Consider the following 20,394-nt stretch of genomic DNA (forward strand, 5'->3'; position numbering starts at 1 on the left):
ACACTGTATTCTAAAACTATATTGACCCCCACTGACTTTCACATATGGACATAACACTTTTTCAATGATATAAAATATATTTTTTCACAGAACAAACAAAGAATTAATAAAGTGTTGAAATGACTCAGTGGTGAGTAAATGACAGCATTTTTATTCCTGGACAAACTATTCTTCTAAGGATCACCTGCATAACTGCATTTTTATTTAAATGTGAAGTGATGATGAGAGTTAACTGTTAAAAAAGTAAATAAAAAATAAATAGATAACAAAAACGAAAATAGTTTACATTCATAGTACATCACAAAGGTAATGGACATTAAAAAAAGAAAAGAAAAGAAAAAAAGCAACTAATAAACGTTTTTTTTTTGTTCATATTTTTATTCAACTAGTTACAGATCACAAGATTTCACCTGCATATACTCCATATTAGAGATCTCTAGTTTAAGAATTAATGTAGCGATGTAGGCAAATTCAAATTAATTTATATTGACTTTTTATTCTAAAAGTATAAAGATTTTTTTCTTCTGATGCCATGATTAAAAGCAACCAAGCAGTAAAGAGCAAACGGTGATATTTAGCAACAAATTTATTTAAGGGCTGAATTCACTAAATAGTGGTGCCACTTTAGTGTGTAATATTTCAAAAATTGGTTTCTTATTCACTAACCATCCAGTTTCCAGCTGTTAAATGTGTATTAACTATTTAAATTAAGTCAGAATCATTCTTCTGAAGGTAAACACACCTCCTAGCATCCAAACAGGCTCAATGTACCATTTTTCATGAATCATTTTCTACTGGTTTGATCTTGATGTGAATTCCATTAAGTGATCTGAGGATGATTTGAGGGATCATCTTCGGGGTGTGCTGTGGGTCTTTAATCAGGTGGTATTTCTTCAGTGTCAGCGCCACTGCAACTTTCATCTCATTCATGGCAAAGTTCTGTCCGATGCAGTTTCTGTTATCAAATACACATCAGAAGCTTCATTAGCGGTTTATCTACAACCACAATCTAATCCACATCATTTTTTCTTTAAATAAACACTGTATCTTTTTCTATCTGAAGCAAATATGTTTGTGTTTGTACTGAGAAGTAAAAATAAGATAAAGATAAAAAAACTTCTGAATCACAAGTCGGACAAAACCTTTGGATGTAGCTCAATGAAGTGGGCTGTTTTATAGTAGATTATTTAAATATCGTTTATAACAGTACTTAAAAACAAGACAAATTAAGAAAGAAAATACAACTGCTGAACATACTTTATCATATCTTAAAAGAGTGCTTATCTTGGATATATATATATATATATATATATATTTGCAGATGACATACAATTAAACGTAATGTACTATTTTCAGACACTTAATTGCATGCTCTCTGCAATTAAATGAAAATGATTTATAGTTTAGATTTATATTCAAAGCAATTAGCTGAATGTAATTTCATAATTTATTTTCTCTTTGAATATAGCTATAGTATTGCTGCTGAATGTACTGACAAGCATTTATGATCAAATAAAATATCCTTTAATTTCTATTGAAACTTATGTCATGTATTTAAATATGTTTAATTTACACATTTGTAATGAAGTTTCAATTTAGTACATTTAGAATATATTAAATGTAAGATCGAATAACATGCTACAGTTACAATAGTTATCATCAAGTACTTTACATGTGCTTTAGTCAACACATCAAAATAAGCATTTTTCTTTCTTTCTTATTAAAACAATTTATAAGGAACTCTCGCACACTATCTAAACTTGCAAATAAGTTTTAATCACACAACGTTTCGGTCACATGACCTTCATCAGCAGGACCTTCATCACTCCTGATGAAGGTCGTGTGACCGAAACGTTGTGTGATTAAAATTTATTTGCAAGTTTAGATAGTGTGCGGCAGTTCCTTATATGTTGAAATTACCTATCTGGTCTTAATTTTCTACGCACCTATCACTTACAGGTGTGCGATGGAGTTCGTTCACTTATTAAAACAATTTAAAATGTATAATGATAATTACTTCATGGATAGTATATTATCTACAAGTACAGTTATTTAAAAATATACTTTGAAGATTTGAAGTACACTACAAGTGCAGATTCAATACAATTAAGCATACATTTTCACAAGCATAGCCACCTTAGTAAATCTTTTCCAAAAATAGTTCTCAAAAGGACCTGCACTATCAGTTGCTTTATTTCTGTTTGCTCTCATCAGAGGTGAACTGAGGTCAAAGACCTCAAACTGCTGGAAGGACAAAAAACACCATACATTTATCATAAATGTACTCCACATGAGCAGTGAGGCACATTCCAAGTCTTGCAAAATATGCATTCTGTCAAAAAAAGTTAAGTTGTTATCTACTGAAAATGTCCCATCTGCATTCAGATTCCAAAAGGGTGTGCTGAGGTTTTTCTGACCGCATCAGAGGGAAAGATTTTAAGTGAAAAAGACTTAGTTTACTAGAATATACTATACTATATGAATACGAAAAACTTGGAATATAGTGCAAGAGTTGTATGGTCTACTTTCATCGTCATTTGATGTTTTTTTTAAGCTTGACAAACGTGGTTACTATGAACTGTCGTCATACAGAGCTACTTGAAAAATTGCCCGTATTCTGTTCAGTAAAAAAACAAAACATGGAAGCTTGTTTCTGCCACGGGATAAAACAGAACTTGTGACTTTTTAAAATTCTGACTTTAAGTCACAATTGTGATTTTATTTCAGAATCATAAGAATCATAATTGTGGGATATAAACTCAAAATAATAAGATATAATATTGAATTGCGGAATAGCAAGATAAAAAAAACATTGAGATGAGCTGCGTTTGGTCTCGTACTCTATCGCATATGTTGTCAGTGTCGTGCACTTGCTTAGAGCTTTGTTGTGATAAACAGTAAAGTGTGTTCAAGCGCTAGCAAAAGACAGTGTAAAGAAATACCCTTTGTGAGAAGCAGTTAAATCAGCAGAAGTTAAAAGCAGATCGTAAGTGTATTTATTTCTTGTCTCATTAGTGTTTAGCGCAGCTGTCGTTGCTAAGAAACACTTGTTTGTTTACTGCGTTGAGACGTGCTGATTTTGGTCTCGTACTCTATCTCATAGGTTGTCAGTGTCGTGCGCTTGCTTAGACCTTTGTTGTGATACATAGTAAAGTGTGTTCAGCTGAATTCAAGAGAGAGAAAAAATAAAAAATAAATTCCGGTTCCCAGACGCACTGCCGGTCGGCCCTCCACCAGGTGGGTGATCTCCTCCGCGGTGCCTGGCGGTGGCACTGGGTGGCCCTCGGCGGACGGCACGACACTCCTTCACCGCCCGGTGGACGCCGACGGCTCCTCCGGTTTTGGGCAGCCGGCAGGAGTCCCCCGTTCCCTGCTCCTCCCCATTCAGGCGGACGGCAGCAGGCTCCAGTTCTCTGGCGAACGGCGCCGAATCCTCCGCTCCCTCACGGACGGCAGCCACATTGCGGGCGGCCGGCAGCGAGCTCGTCCGTCCCCGGCAACTCACTCCAGCCCACGCCTCGAGCGTCCATGTTGGCACACTTCCTTGCCCTGCTCGATGGCACCGCGGATTCACCACAGCGGCGAGGGATCTTCAGCAGCGCGTTCCTCCTTCTCAAGGGCAATGAGCGACACATGCTCGACCCACCGGTCTCGAGTCCCACAGAGGAGATGGAAGGATATAAAACAGGAGCGACGACAGTGAAGGACGAGAGAGGACCAGGCCAGTCGTCCATGAGGGGCTGCCGTGCTGTTTTTGTGTTTATTTTGACTATTAAAGTCATTTTGATTGTCTGCCAGGTTCCCGCCTCCTTCTTCCCGATGATTATGAAGTTTGTACTGCGTTACAAACGGGTATAAAATACGTTAGGATACAGTGGCAGCCCTCCAGTCAACCCCTCCTTGTTTGAAGACCGAAGAGTGTAAAGACCATCGAATCTACCATGCGACTCCACCGGGCAGGGCCACCGGCAAGGGATATAAGTAATGTTTTGATTAATCCCTTTTTCCTTCTACTTGTTTCATTTCTGTTTCAGTTATTATAACCAATTCCTGCTATGTGTTTCCAGATCCCTACTATACCACTCACAAACCTCGCATCACACAATGCAGGCAGTGCAATCTTAACAACCTGCACACTTTGCCTATGTCTGCTAATACACTACTTTCTTTTTCTATTGGTCTCTTGAATTGCCAGTCTGCTGTAAAAAAAACCGATTTCATTACTTCTATTATTAGTCATTCAAAGCTTAATCTCATGGCCCTGACAAAGACTTGGATCAAACCAGAGGACACTGCTACACCTGCAGCACTCTCCAATAATTTCTTTTTTTCCCACTCCCCCCGTTTGATTGGAAGAGGTGGATGTACTGGTCTGCCCATCTCCAATGATTGGAAATTTAAACCTTTACCATCTTTGAGTATCAACAGCTCCTTTGAATCCCATTCAGTTACTGTTACCTAACCTCTTAAAATACATTTTGTAGTTGTCTATCGATCCCCAGGATCACTAGGTAACATTTTGGATGAATTAGATGTGCTGCTCTCAACCTTTCCTGAGGATGAAACTCCTTTTGTTATGCTTGGTAGATTTCAACATCCACCCAGGTAAACCTCTGTCTGCTGATTTCCACACTCTGCTTGCCTCTTTTTATCTCAACCGAGTGTCAACTAATGCTTCTCACAAATCAGTCAACCAACTGGACCTTATTTATACATGTCACTGCTCCACTGATCATGTATTGGTTACTCCACTCCACACCTCGGATCACTTCCTCCTCACTCTTAACCTCAACATGGTCCCTGACACATCACTTACCCTTCCACATGTCATCTTTCGATGAAACCTATGCTCACTCTCACCCTCCCATCTATCTGCAATGGTTTCATCTTCACTTCCTTCCCCTAAACTGTTAGCATCTTTTAGTGCTAATGTTACTTTCTGCTCCCCTCTTACATCTTGTTTAGACACTGTATGCCCCTTGTCTTCCGGAACCAGCCCGTACCACCCCTTTCGCCCCTTGGTTATCTGATGTTCTATGCAAACACCGTTCTAAGCTTAGAGCTGCTAAACGGGTGTGGCTCAAATCCAAAAATACTACTGACCTTAATGTGTATCAGTCACTCCTCTCTTCCTTCTCTCCTAATGTCTCCACTGCTAAAATGACATACTACCATAACAAAATTAACAACTCATCTAGCTCTCGCATGCTTTTTAAAACATTTTCCTCACTTCTTTGTCCTCCTCCTACCCCTCCTGCTTCATCTCTAATAGCTGACGACTTTGCCATGTTTTTCATTAATAAAATTAAAAACATCAGTGCACAATTTTCCACACCACAATCCGTCAAGCTCTTATCACCAGCAAACATATACTCATTTACATCCTTCTCTTCACTCTCTGAGGCAGAAGTCTCCAAACTCATCCTTTCTAATCATCCTACTACGTCCGCTACGAACTACGAACGAGATATGTTCAACCAAGTCTATGCATTTCTCACACAGAACAACCTTCTTGACAGCAACCAATCTGGCTTCAGAAGTGGACATTCAACTGAGATTGCCTTGCTCTCAGTTGTTGAACCCCTAAGACTGGCAAGAGCGGAATCCAAATCTTCAGTACTTTTCCTGCTTGATCTGTTCGCTGCTTTTGACACGGTTATCCTCCTATCAACCCTACTGGCAAAGTGCATCTCAGGAACCACACTTCAGTGGTTTGAGTCTTACCTATCAGATAGGTCCTTCAAAGTATCTTTAAGAGGTGAGGTGTCCAAGTCACAACATTTAACTACTGCGGTGCCTCAGGGCTCAGTTCTTGTACCACTTCTCTTCTCTGTCTACATGGCATCATTAGGTTCTGTCATTCAGAAACATGGCTTTTCATACGACTGCTATGCTGATAACACTCAACTCTACCTCTCATTCCATCCTGATGATCTGACGGTAGCTACTCGCATCTCGGCTTGTCTATCAGACATTTCTTGCTGGATGATGGACCATCACCTTCAACTCAACCTTGCCAAGACAGAACTGCTTGTGGTTCCAGCAAACCCATCGTTTCATCACAATTTCACCATCAAGTTCACCATCAACCATAACTCCTTCAAAAACAGCCAGAAGCCTTGGAGTTATGATTGATGATCAGCTGACTTTCTCAGACCACATTGCTAAAACTTTCAGATCCTGCAGATTTGCTTTATTCAACATCATGAAGATCAGGCCCTTTCTTTCGGAACATGCTGTAAAACTCCTTGTTTAAGCTCTTGTTCTGTCCAGGATGGACTATTGCAATTCTCTCTTGGCAGGTCTTCCAGCCAGTTCTATCAAACCTTTACAATTAATCCAGAACGCGGCACTAAGATTAGCCGAAAAGAATACACTTCACACCTCTGTTTATCAATTTGCACTGGCTACCAATAGCTGCTCGCATAAAATTCAAGGCATTGATCTTAGCCTACAAAACCACCACTGGCTCTGCACCCATTTACCTAAATTTATTACTTCACACTTATGAGCCCTCTAGATGCTTACATTCTGCAAGTGAACGTCTCTTGATTGTGCCATCCCAAAGAAGCACAAAGTCACTTTTACGGTCTTTTAAATTAAATGTTCCCTCCTGGTGGAATGACCTGCCCAACTCAATTCGAGCAGCTGAGTCCTTGGCCATCTTCAAGAATTGGCTTAAAACACATCTCTTCCATCTTTATTTGACCCTCTAACTTTAGCACTCACTATTCTAATTCTATTCTTAAAAAAAATCTAACTACATTTCTAATATTTTTGTATTCTATTTTCTTATATATATATATATATATATATATATATATATATATATATATATATATATATATATATATATATATATATATATATAGCTTGCTCTATTCTTTTTCTATTCTATCTGTTTTCTATTCTATCTGTTGTTTTTGATTGATTCCACTGTCCTCTTGTCCATTTGTAAGTCGCTTTGGATAAAAGCGTCTGCTAAATGACTAATTGTAAAATGTAAAACAAGATTTGCAAGAAACAGTATAAACTTGCAATTCTGAGAATAAAAGTCTCAATTGTGACTTTTTTATTATGTGGTGGAAACGGCTTCAGTAAATAACAGCATGCACGTTTTGAACGTACAATAATTTTTGAACAGGAAGCTTTTTGTTTATTTGTATATTTGTTTTAAAGAATCAGCATTGCCAATCATCTTATCGCTGTTTGCTCTCATGAGGGCTGAAATACAGTCAGTGCCACAGACGCTCTAAACTCCAAATCAAAGAGAAGCTCTGTTCTGTGTGGCTGAAATCTGAGTGAATGACCTACTTGCTAAACCGCTCATGTCTCTTCAACAAACCTGGGTCCAGCAGAGAAGGGCACAAAAGCATGCGGTGACCTCTTAGCAACGTTCTCCGGCAGAAACCTCAACGGATCAAATACCTGTGGAAAACACAAAACATTAAATACTTTTAGAATAAATTAAAAACTTACATTTAAGAAATAAAAACATCCAAGAAATCTTTAAATACATTGTAAGAATCGGTAACCAGCAGATGTTGCCTTTAAGACCTATTTCTACTTGATTTATGCCATAAAAATTAGTTGTTAGTACAAAGTAATGTATTTGGGTTGATTCAGTTATAATAAATCATATTTCTGAGTTGAATAAAAACAGTTCATTTAGATGTTATTTCAGTGACATTTTAAATATATTTACATATACAAACATATTTACATATACAAACAAACTCCTCTTCTTTTTGGGAGCCTCGCTAACTGTCTTTATCGCTGAGTGTAGTCAGGTCTTCTCTCGTTCTAGAGAGTTGTCATGCTGAGGCCTCCACTCTTAAGAGCTTTTCTTAAAAGGTTGAGTGTTAGGTTTCCTCTCATTTAGGAGAGTCATCCTGCTGAAGCCTTCACTCTTCAGAGCTCCGTCATTGGCAGTAATATGAGTTTAAAGGCTCGTTCTTGAGCCTCGCTTACTGCCTTGGGCGCTGAGTGTAGCCAGGTCTCCAATCGCTTTAAAGAGTAGTTATGCTGAGAGCTCCATTCTTAAGAGCATGGTAGGCTTCCTCTCATTTAGAAAGTCATCCTGCTGAAGCCTTTGCTCCCCAGAGCTGGTGCTTGGGTTGATAAGTACACCTGCTGAGCATCTGTGTACTTCCTGAAATCCACATAGTGGTAAGTGTGCACGTGAAACACGTTGCATACCTTATAAAATCATCATAAGGTGTAAGTGTGCATGCTAACGCCTCTGCACACTTTCTAAAATCCACATAAGTGGTCGGTCAGTATGCACACAAGACTCAGTGCACTGTCTGGAATCCTGTAGAGTAAGGGTTACGCGTATTCACTTCGTTCTCTTTCTCTGAGTTGGTTAGACCCGGTACCTTGGGCTCCACTCAACCAGTGTGTCTCTACTAACACACTCCCCTCAGCATGGAGTGTTATGGTGAGAAGGGTGCTCCTGTTGACTTCCTCTCTGTTAGGAGTGTCATGCTGCTGGACCCTCCGCTCTCCATAGTTCCGCTTGGACAGTACTATTGGTAGGTAGGCTCCTCTTTTGGGAGCCTCGGTAACTGTCTTTAGTGCTTAGTGTAGTCAGGTCTTCTCTCGTTCTAGAGAGTCGTCAAGCTGAGGCCTCCACTCTTAAGAGCTTCTCTAAGAGGGTTGAGTGCTAGGCTTCCTCTCGTTTAAGAGAGTCATTCTGCTGAAGCCTTGGCTCTTCAGTGCTCTGTCAGGGGCAGTGATATGAGTTTGTAGGCTCCTTCTCTGAGCCAAGCTAACTGCCTCTGGCACTGAGTGTAGCCAGGTCTCCTCTCGCTTTAGAGAGTTATTTTGCTGAGACCTCCACTCTTAAGAGCCCCCTGCCAGGGTTGACCATTGTTAGGTTTCCTCTCATTTTAGAGAGTCATTCTGCTTAAAGCCGCTGCTCCCCAGAGCTCCGCCTAGGCAGTATAAGGAGCGTAGGCTCTGTTTTGAGCCTCACTAATGGCCTCTGGCGTTGAGTGTAGCTAGGTCTCCTCTCAGTTTAGAGTCATTATGCTGAGACCTCCACTCTTAAAGCTCCAGAATTTGGTGGGTGAGTTAGTCTATGATGTTTGGAGCTTGAGCAGGCTGTAAAGCCTAGCGGTTAAGCTGGTAGAGATGTTGTTCCTCAAGTCCTGACTTGGGGACACAGTTACGTAGACACTTATCCCTCAGCATGGCAGCGTTGGTATACCGTTCCCAAAGCACCCTCTAGAGGATGCAGTGTGGAGTTCCCTTTCGAAAGGGAACATCTCATGTTACGTATGTAACCATGGTTTCCTGAGAATAGGGAACGAGACATTGCATCTCTGCGCCATGATTCGGTATCATGCCCGTGTCTCCTCAGACAAAAAAGAGGATGATGCATTCTACAGGTGCTCTTTAATATCCGCAGTCACTCATTTGCTTACGTCATAGGCTTCCGCCTGCCAATGTCAAGTAAATTGTCATTATTTCATTCATGCTTCAACACTGGTCACGCTGACAGCGTTCCCAAAGTGCCTTCCAGAGGATGCAGCGTTTCGTTCCCTATTCTCAGGGAACCATGGTTACATGTGTAACCTGAGATGTTTTGTTCATAAAACATATCATTCAATTATTTTGGTGATGTGTATTTTCATTACATTACAGTGGGGTCCAAAATTATGAAACCAAATCTAACTTAAAGATTTAAATCTAATTTAAATTTGGAAATTGATTAAATTTATGACAAAATTAAATTAAGAAAATCGTCTTTGTGCAGACGGTCATGATCTCAAATCATGCTGGAAAACACGATTATCTTTTTTTTTTTTCATGCAGCTCCAGTGCTGCTGTTATTAAAATAAAATAAAAATAAGACACTAGAGCCTAAAAGGCTAGAAGACATATTAATTCTCATTCATTTCCACTTTAATTTTTTGCTGCTAAAATATTATGTAATTAAAAAATAAAATGCAAATAGACCACTTTCACAACTTTGGACTCCACTGTATACTTCTTTTATTATTATTATTATTATTATTATTCAGTCTTTATTCTGTTTTAACTTAGCTCTTTTATGTAGTGACTCATGAGTGATTTTTCAGATATAAAGAATGCAAACATACACATGGATTCTCCCATACTGTGGTATTCATGTGGATCCCATAAATGCTAATTCCAACGATAAAACCTGTGGAAGAGTAAAACAGTGTTTTAAGGCATCCGGTGATGTATTCAGCCTACGTTCACTGTTTTCTGATGAACTGATAACACTCTGTGTCATCTGTAAATAAACAACAAGCAGCAAGGTTAATGTTTGATCAGACGTTTTCTGAGTTAGAGGTCATTATGTCTGTTTATAGATGAACAGGGTATAAAGCAGTAGGCAGCAATCTGTCAAAATGTATACTAACCGGAAACCAAAACAATGAAAATATTAAGTGACATTTTATATCAGGGACACCCTTTGCAAATGTGTCCATGCTGGCTTATGCTGTTGCTTCTCACAAAATGTTTTTTTTTTATGATTGATGCATCTGTTTTAGTCTTATGATAGCTTTGTGTGAGGAAGAAACTGAAATATCGGCCTACCTTCAGGTACAGTCCGTCCATCAAAAAAAGTCAAGGGTTTAGTCAGCTTTCGTGATATTCCCGGGACAGGAGGGCAAAGCCGCAGGGATTCTTTAATACACATTGTGGTATAAGGAATTTTATTGAGGTATTCCCTGAAACATAAGAAGAGAGGAACAGTCTTTGAGAAATGGATGGTGAATAATGCATAACTAGTGTACGAAACCACTGAGTAGTGCATCAGTGTGCAGGATTAAATATGCTCATGAGAGCAATGAAATTAAGGTGTAATGAGTGAGATTTGAGTTGATTTGCTATGAATGATCTGTGACGGTAGTGATCCTAGCTATGCTGGCTGAATCAATCACTTTTCACTGAACAGTACCAAAAACACAATACCAGCACTCTTACAGTTGCATAAATGTCTTTTTTAATTTAACTCATAAGTAAGATTCATTTCTTTTTTTACCATGTTCTGTACCTTGCCCATGCAAAGCATATCAAAGCACACATAAAAAAAAGAAACAAACCAAAATCATCTTATTAAATAAATCATCATATAAGACAGCATCAATGCATCACGGTAGTCTTTAAAAAGAGGAAGAAGAATATACACTAGTCATAAATAGGAAATCAAGAGATCAAAACAAGATTAGGAAATATTCTAACATCGTATTTGTCAAAGTCCATGGTGTAAGCAATCCAAACACATCAACTCATAACACTTTCAACAGTTTAAATAACTTATTTGAATGTTAATGTCCTTGAATGTTGGGTTCTAAAAAAAGGTGATTGTTGTTTCTGTGTGTGTGGTTGCAGTGCAGGTTAGATGTCCACTAAACCCATCTTTTCCGAGAGTCGATGGTGATTAAATGGCTTCATTGAGGAAGAAGAATGAACTGTTCAAGGTCTACCTGGAGTCCAACATACAATCAGATGGTTCTGGTCTGTCCAAGACAAGGTGAAACTCCCTCACAGTTGCAACTTTCCAATCCCATGTAGCTCAAACACAGCGGAATAACAAATAGCACAGCGAACATCTGGACACCTGTCTACTGTGCATTCAGGAAAACTCTCATAATTCAGTAAACTTCAGTCTCGTTGTTCCTATGTCGGTGGCATTAATTCTAAGTAGGGATGTTACCGTTTCAGTACAGGACTTTCGGTGTGGTGCATGTGTACCGAATGCAATCCTTATTTTATGTGTGGAGCATAGTTCAAATTTGAGTTGAACATTAAGTAGTGGACTGCAAGTTTATTTTCAGCCTCAAACAGCATGCTTAGCCTAGCCTCTGGCTGGTGAACATCATTGTGGCCAATGCAAATGAGAAGCCAGAGCTTGAAGACCCTCCCATATCATTAAGGTCTCCTGTTTGGGAACACTTTGGTTTTCCAGTGAATTATGACAACGGAAAAAGACAAGTGGATAAGACAAAGCAGCATGCAGACATTGTTCAGCAGTGATTTCGTGTGTTTCTGGCAACACATCAAACTTAAGAACTCATTTTAAACGGCACCACGCAAATGTATATATCTCTGCTACAAGGAAAAAATATATATTTGTCCAACTGGACGCTCTTTTTAAAGATGTCTATCAATGCAAGCAAGTGTTTGGTAAGTAGTTGTCTTTTGAATATCCAGGGATTGAGTTGAAAGGTGCTCCATGCATTCTGTTTATTATTATGTATATGCCTCCAAAATACTCTCCAGGCTTTGTTGAAGAGTTCACAGAAATGTTATCAATGATTTCCTTAGAGTTTGAAGCAAGAAGACTAGCAGACAGAAATCAGCTTGGAGAAAATCAACAGGAGTACAGAGTATGAAAAGACAATGCAGAAAACTGTCTCAGGTTACGAATGTAATCATAGTTCCCTGAGTAGGGAACGAAACACTGCATCCTCTAGGGGGCGCTTTGGGGAACACCTCGTCGTGACCCACGCCGTCATGCTGATTGGAGTGCAGGCCAGAATCATGGCGAACATTAAGTACTAGGGATGTCCCGATCAGGTTTTTTTGTCCTCGAGTCCGAGTCATTTGATTTTGAGTATCTGCCGATACCGAATCCCGATCCGATACTTCTATAATACATAAAAAAAGAATAAAGAAGAGCGAAAAAACAGATCCAGGATCTTCAATAAATTACATTTTGAAATATATTCAAATATAAAACAGCTATTTTAAATAGGCTAGTAAAAATATTTCAAAATCTTACTGTTTTGCTGTACTTTGGATCAAATAAATGCAGGCTTGGTGAATAGAAGAAAAAAAAAAAAAAACCTTAACAAGCTTACTGTTCAAAAACTTCTGACTGGTAGCATAGGCAACTTTATTTTTTCTCTAATTTCTAGCTTTTAATTGGCTTAGAAATCTATAAATGCTGGACAATAACAAATAATAATGATTTGTTTATATACTACAAACACTGTTTATCACATAATAATGCAGAATAGTTTCTATACTGTAATAAGTACTATGTCAATCAGCACTGCATTGTTCATACTTTATTTATCACCTGCTGGAGATGACTTGAAGAACAATTTATTGTCGTGATCGTATATTAATGTCTTCGTGTTTGCATAAGTTTCTGTTTTCCTGTGAGCACCACAGCATAGCTGGACGCTTTTGTCCATATTAGGAATTTCCTGATATCAGCGCGAGAGCGCGCTCCGGCTTGCGGCTTCTAGTATGAATGAAACACACACTCCATGAGAGTTTAGCGCTCTGTGATGTTCATCTCGCTGTATCCTGGGTCCGAATGAAATATCAGGTCATGCGCAAACTATCATGTCTCTTTGAGTTTGAATCTATATTTATTCACACCAGCTCTTGAAAACAAAGTGATGTCATGCCCCACGCGTTGCTGTTTCTGTGTGGATTCAAAAGGGTCTAACTCTGTGCCACCGCATAACTAAAGATGTGTTAAAAATTAATGAGAATATATATATATCCGAGTCCTGATCGGGAGGTAACGTCCGATTCCGATCGAGTCTGAAACCACTCGATCGGGCCCGATTTCCGATCACGTGATCAGATCTGGACATCCCTACTAAGTACCAACTCTACCATTTCCATGGTAGCTGCCCCTGGGACGGTTAGACAGCTGTCAATGACATTATCCCTTACGGCCAAAGGCCATGACCAGATGTCACAATCCCTGTTCTGCGTCCTCTGTTTTGTAAGGACTTTTATGACTGAAATGTAGTCTTAGTTTCTTTTGGTTCATGCTTTCTTCATGTGTTTGGTGTATGTCTCTTCTTGTTAGTTACTTTGGTTACCCTGATTAGTCACACCTGTACCTAATTATCACCATGATATCTGTGTATATAAGCCCTTGTGTTTCATTTTTGTGAATCGTTGTTTTTCAGAGTTCTTGTTTTTGTGCTCTTGTGCATTTTTTTGCCTGTTTCTATAAATCTGTATTTATAACTGTAAAACATGCATGCAAGTGGATTTTTGCTCTTTGCAGGTCTTCGCATCGCAACACCTACCCTTTATGACCACAGCCAAACCATCTAAGCCCCTTTCACACTGCGATTCTGGAAAATAAACAGGTAATTTGTCCCGGCAATTGTTCCCGGGTCCCTAGATGTTGCGTTCACACACAACCCGTAAGGGTCCCGTAAAGACTTGTGACATCACGATATGAAATGTAATGTAAGAGTCAAAAATGCTAAGCCCGTTAACTTTCACTTAAGCTAGCGAACGATCTCAGGTTCAGCGCGGAAAGTGAGGAACTAACTGATCTCTGCTTCATTACAGTTTGCACATATTTTTGTCGCCGCAAACATTGATCTGCCTTCAGAACACCTGGTAAAAGAGTCGCGCGATAATGTGCGTCATCACTACGACACATCCTTTATGGCATTAGTGGCTTTTGTTCACACAGCACTCGTTCCGGGACTGAACCTGGCAATGTTACTGGGTCCCCGACCCGGGACCAATAGCGGAATCAATCCCGGGACATGTTTGCGTTCACAAAGAAGGCGACCTGGCAATGTTCCGGCAATTTTCCAGGTCCAACGTGCAGTGTGAAAGGGGCTCTACTAATGGCTACTTTCAGCAGGATAACGTGTCATGACACAAAGCTTCGATCATCTCAAACTGGTTTCTTGAAGATGATAAGTTCACTTAAAGCTTACATTTCAATTAAGCCTAAATGCCGCTCTCAACTGTCCAACACAATGTCATATGAGTAATTAGAGTAATGACAGTACCAGTCCACTGTGTCTTTTCCATCCAGAGCCTGCAGGATCTCCTCCCTGCATTTCTCCTGGTGCTCAGGGTTACTTGCCAGATTGTAGAAGATCCAAGATATTCCACTGGCTGTGGTGTCATGGCCTTCAAACATGAATGTGTCTACTTCATCCCTGATATCCTCATCTGACAAACCCTGCTGATGCTCATCCTGAGAGTGACACACAAAATCTGTGACAGCAATAATGATACAATGGCGCTATGCAATATGTAACAAAATATCAGCTATTTTCATTCAATTTCTTAGTTAAAGCATAAATATAAAAATTGTGTTGGTACTTGGAAATATCATACTCGGGCAGACAGAAGAATATCCAAAAAGTCCATATATCGTTTGTTTTTAACAATGCCTTGTTCCTTCTCAATCTTCAAGACCTCCTTCCTCTTTCTGATAACTTCCGCTAAAAAATATTAAGAAATTGAAATGACATGATAGCTTGATAGCTTCGCTTGTTGCAGATTTACACATACATTCATAAATTTGGAGTCTGTGAACAAAGTCTCTTCGCTCACTAAGGCTGCATTTATTTGATTAAAAATAAAATTTTTTTTAAATATTATTACAGTTTACTCAAGAAACTTATTTCTTATTATCAGCAGGGAACTACACTAACCTTTTCCACTGGTGGCACTTGTGCTACTAACTTTTTCAGTTACTGGTGCAAAACATGATTTGGTCGCAAAAATTATTTATAGTATGCTGCTCTGGATAATAATGAACAAATCTTGATGGCAAACTGCAGTGGGGAGTGCTGCTGCGTCATGGGATATCTACCTGTCTCTCCACTTCGCATGCTTCATACTGTCATTGTAAAGCGTTTTGACGCATTTACAAATTTGGACAGTCCTGCAATTGAAGGCCCATAGAATTTACAGTACACACAGTGCATTGCTCCGTCTTGGAACCTTGGAGCCACTGGTGTTGAAATTCCATATCGTTTTCCCGCGTGTGCTTTTCCTGACGAATCCTTCTCAGCCTCATCATTCTCACTCACAGGCTCAGTTTGACATGTCAAATCAAAATCAAGTGATGGTTCTGTTACACTTGAAATTCCCTTCTTAAAATAGGAGTCAATCGTCTGCTTCATTTCAACACGTGCAGATTGTAGGCTATTTTGAGATATATGCGATTGCTGCGTGTCTTAACGAGAGGTATTTTTTTTTTCAACATTATGCTACGCCTCGCCTCGGGGGTCGCGGGGCTGAAGCCAGCTTGATGTGTTGAATGCTCAGAGCACGGCTGAAAAAGGTATTCTTAAAATACACATTTCTGTTATAATAAATGCTCATAGTAAATCATAGAATATTGCCTAAAAAATAAGGAAGGTACAAAAATAATCAGTGATACATTTGCGACCCCATAAAAATTAGGATTGCAATGGCATTTCAAAAGGTCGCATATGCGACCATTTTGGTCACAGTGTAGTTCCCTGATAAGTGTTGAAAACAGCTTTATATTTTTTTGCAAACGGCTATATTTGAATACTTTGAAAAATAGAAAGTTAAAAAGAACAAAATTTATCAAAAAATCCTTTACTTTTGCTGATCAGTTTGATCAACTCAATGCATTCTTGCAGAATAAAAGTATGAATTTATAAAATAATAATTATAATAATAATAACAATAGAAATCATTGTACTGACCCCAAACTTGTGAAATGTAGTACATATTTTAGTTTAACTAACATATAAGCAGGTATGGATATAATATCCCATGAGCAGGCCAGACTGAATGTATGGGTTTTCACAAAATCTGTAGAATTCTGAGAAATGGACAGCTTTCTTGAGTGGTCAAACAGATGGATCTGTGGGATGTTCAAACCAAAAAACAAGAATCTTGAAGGAACATAAAATGTTTGGCCTCCTAATCCATTTGGAGGGGGAGAGGATGTGTAACTTTTAAAATATAGTTTAGAAAGTCATATTATACAGCCATATTATAAAACTTCCAGAGCCTCATAATATTCAGATGGTCAAAATCACAGTTAGAGTTGAACCAATCATTTGGTGGGTAGGCCTGCCGATGAGGTGCATGCATGACTGTGGCTTAGCAAAGAAACAACACCTGTATGACTGTGTGCTATTCTAGTCGCCTTCCTGAATTTGTATCCATGTGGACTGAGATGAAATATGGCTTTGCTGTGGTAAGGAAACACTCTGAACCTGATGTTCACCAGGTGGCAGAGGTCATACACCGCCTGGATGTACGGGTTGGTTCCACTGCAATGAGAACAGTGAGGTTATACTGAAAGGAGACACAAGTGTACAAAAGGATGAAGTAAAGGAGTGTGAACTGACCTGTCTGTCTGACAGTTGCTGTTACAGCTGAACACACATTTCATGATGCTGTCCAGCGTCATCAGACTTACATGCTTAAACAGTTCAAATGACTCTTCTGATTTAGCATAAACTTCCCACTTATTCTGAAAGACAGACAAAAATGTCTGAAACTATAATTAAAACTGACATACAGTAATAAAAAGATTAAAAATAAATAAAGTTCATAAATTTAATTTGAGTTGAAGTGTATAATTTCTATAGCACCAGCATCACCCAGCAACACTGTAAACAAATTATGTCATGGCAGCATATGGTTCAATTCAAATTGAACATTAGTTTTTGATTTTAAATAGGTGGATGTTAGAACTTAAAGTGAATAAGTAATTATAAAAATAATGACTGTTTCCAAACAGGTTTCTCAAAAAATCCTTTCACCTGCCGTTGTTTGAACAAAAGGAGCCATTATGTATTGTGCCACAGAGAGAGATAGAGAGAGAAACAGTTTACAATTTTTGGGCCAGTCTTACTAATAGCTTAGAGTTGTATACATTATGACAGGTTTTAACATAGAACTATGAACTATTCCTTTAACATACAAGCATGACTTTGGTTGAATCAGAAACAAGTTTCACATAAGGCTTCAGAACATCATAATGGAAACCAGGAGTGAGGAGCCGTCTATGCCGAAACCATTTCTGTCCAGCAGACAAAAGTAAGCCATCGCCTGAGGAGACAGTCAAGAGTCACTTAGTTATGTTTCTTCAACTTCAGACATTTTTATGTCCCATGGGTAGATTTTTATTAGAAGTTATTTAAAGTTTGTTTAATAAAGGGGACAACCATGTCAGTGAAGAACTCAATATGAAATGATTGTAAAATGGATTAAAAAGACATCAAATATTTATGACAATTTTTTTATTCTAATAATAAAATGTCATATCTGCCACAGAATGAATGATGAACGATTGAGATGGTAGAAAACACTGATAAAAATGACTTAAATCTCCCATGCTGTCTGTATATACACTTGACATTGTTAGTCAATAAATTAAATAAACTAGTAAGAATGTGACAACTGTGTGTGAGTTTATTGTCTGAAAACCCACAATGACAGAACAGACCGTAGTTGAAGAATCTGATCAATCATCATTAAAACTGTGGTCTTTTGTGTGATCTTACCTAACCAAGGGATGAAAAACTTGTATGCATAGTCATCTTTGGGTTCTGTCGATAGAGCAAAAAAAAAAAGAAAAGAAGCTTGTTTTGGTCAGTTAGCCTGTAATATAAATCTGAAACATGCTGACTGATCAAACGGATGAGCACCTGTTGTAGAGAGAATGGTCTTCACATATGATGGGTGGTGGATGTTCAAAATGGACAATGATGGGCCAAACCACAGCGGAAATGCAAAGGGATACTGTCCACTCCACTTCATAATCTTTTCCAAATCATGTCCATCCTGGTGAAACTAGAAATATGGAATTTTTGTGCAACTGTTATGGACAATAAAACGCATTTCAAGAACAAACTGTGCTCTAAAGTTATTAATTTCACTTGAATTCTTCAGGACTACGATTTACAGGAAAATACAATGTCAGTCTTTCTAACTTCAAAATTGTTATTTTGTAATTAATAATAATTGCAAGCAAATTCTTACTACACTAGTTTTTTCCCCCCAGAAATGGCAAAATAAAATACAGGCGACAACTTGGACTGACCTAAAATGTATATCATGTGCATCAGTGTAGTTTATGTGTTACACAGTAGATATCAAAATATGATTATATGAAATATTATGACATTTATTTTTTTTAGTAGGATAAAGCTTACTAATATTCTAATTGAAAAAATAAGCATAATTTGACCTTTTTAATTAGAAAAACTTTTGTGAATATTTCGTACTAAAGTCTAGTCTAGTTATTGATTACTCATAGCTGTGGTTGTGTTCACCTCCTTGACGTGTCCGAGGAGCCAGTGTGCAGGAGGTCCTGGAAAAGGCTCCAGAGTTCGCATCCTCCTCCTCCTCTTAATCAGTAATTTAACCACTATCGCCGAACACGCAAGCAACGCGAGTGCGAAGACATGATTCACGAAGAGCGACTGCAAATTCAACGGGAGACTCGCGTAAAGCTGCATGACGTGTCGAGTCCGTCTGTTGCGCGCGGGGTCTGTTGACTCTGATCTCGATGTGAGGTTGTGGCCAGAAGAGTTACAGCTACGCCTGGAAAGTCACAGTAAATCAAGAGAGAGGGACGGACTTTCTACTGCACACAGGGCCAGATTAACACTTTGTTGTACCCTGGGCAACAATATTCAAGGGCCCCATCATCACGACCCCAGGATCACCATAATATGGTCATATACAGAATATATTACTGTAATATACAGTAAATATACTCAATACTTCAAATTCTAACTGTCATCAGGTGTATTTTGATTTACAAATATTTAAATGCTCATAGAACTACAAATGCACTACTATGTCCCCTATCAAAGACATTCACTCACATATGATGCTATGAAAACAAAACACATCAGCATCTGTATAATCTGGTAAAATTGACCCACTACATTGAGAGGGAGGGAAATATCCTCCATTTTCACAAAAATGAATAAATAAGCAACCACTTTCAAACCATTGTTTATTTAACAACATTTATTCCCAATAGAAATTTATTGAATTGATAGAGCTATAACAGAAGACCACAGACAACACATCAAGAAACATTTTGGTCCTCAGCTCATTTTAAGCAGAAATCACCCTGACAGGGTGACCCTGTCTCCTCAGAATTCAACAAGGCAATCAAGTTATTAGTCCAACACAAACAATTTGAAATCTGCCAGTTTTCCCTCCACAACAATATACAGCATTTTAATAAAGCTGGCACCTCAAGGAAAAAATAAATGAATAAAATGCAGTATCACTGTTATCTGCTCATAAACATTTTTATCCTAAGCTCATTTTAACTTGTTTTAAAATAGAACAACAACATATCACAGCACAATTAACCAGTTAAACATTGTAGTGCTACATAAACATTTAGAAATCTGTCAATTTCTCTGAAGAAGACAAGACAGAAATAAATGCTACATAGTCTGGCAAAACACACAATTTTAGTCCTAAATAATGAGGAAGTGCATGTTTGAATTTGAAATGCCTTCATTTGGCAAACACATCTTACAATGGCTTTTTTCTGGACTTTGACTGTGCAAACTGGTGTACAGTATAACATCTTCAAAATCAAGGCCACTAACAAGTTCATGTCCAATAGCTAAAATAGAAAGTGCAGAGCCGTGTCTGTGACACAAT

The 20,394-nt window shown here is 38.5% G+C and overlaps 2 protein-coding genes across 2 annotated transcripts in view; one reads left to right on the forward strand and one right to left on the reverse strand.

Annotated features, from left to right (window-relative positions):
- LOC132102717 (2-oxoisovalerate dehydrogenase subunit beta, mitochondrial-like) overlaps positions 1 to 20,394 on the forward strand; it is a 486,592-nt gene that overhangs the window by 335,916 nt on the left and 130,282 nt on the right. The gene's annotated exons all lie outside the window — the stretch shown is intronic.
- LOC132102716 (cytochrome P450 4A6-like) lies at positions 521 to 19,303 on the reverse strand. Its single transcript, XM_059507336.1, has 12 exons — positions 19,035 to 19,303; positions 18,408 to 18,552; positions 18,264 to 18,308; positions 17,681 to 17,808; positions 17,103 to 17,227; positions 16,870 to 17,024; positions 15,100 to 15,206; positions 14,766 to 14,956; positions 10,573 to 10,706; positions 10,107 to 10,171; positions 7,346 to 7,428; positions 521 to 955 (listed from the first exon to the last, which is right to left on the reverse strand). The coding sequence occupies exons 1-12, from the start codon at positions 19,218 to 19,220 to the stop codon at positions 778 to 780; spliced, it is 1,542 nt and encodes a 513-aa protein (XP_059363319.1). The 5' UTR covers positions 19,221 to 19,303; the 3' UTR covers positions 521 to 777.

This window comes from Carassius carassius, chromosome 24 (genome assembly GCF_963082965.1).
Source record: "Carassius carassius chromosome 24, fCarCar2.1, whole genome shotgun sequence".
Classification (NCBI taxonomy): domain Eukaryota; kingdom Metazoa; phylum Chordata; class Actinopteri; order Cypriniformes; family Cyprinidae; genus Carassius; species Carassius carassius.

Excerpts from the sequence above, each read along its gene's own strand:
- LOC132102716 (XM_059507336.1), bottom strand. The coding sequence starts at position 19,220 with ATGCAGCTTTACGCGAGTCTCCCGTTGAATTTGCAGTCGCTCTTCGTG. Across the intron at positions 18,309-18,407 it reads GACCATTCTCTCTACAACAG|AACCCAAAGATGACTATGCA; the intron begins GTGCTCATCCGT and ends CTCTATCGACAG. Across the intron at positions 10,172-10,572 it reads TGGACGGACTGTACCTGAAG|GTTTTATCGTTGGAATTAGC; the intron begins GTAGGCCGATAT and ends ACTCTTCCACAG.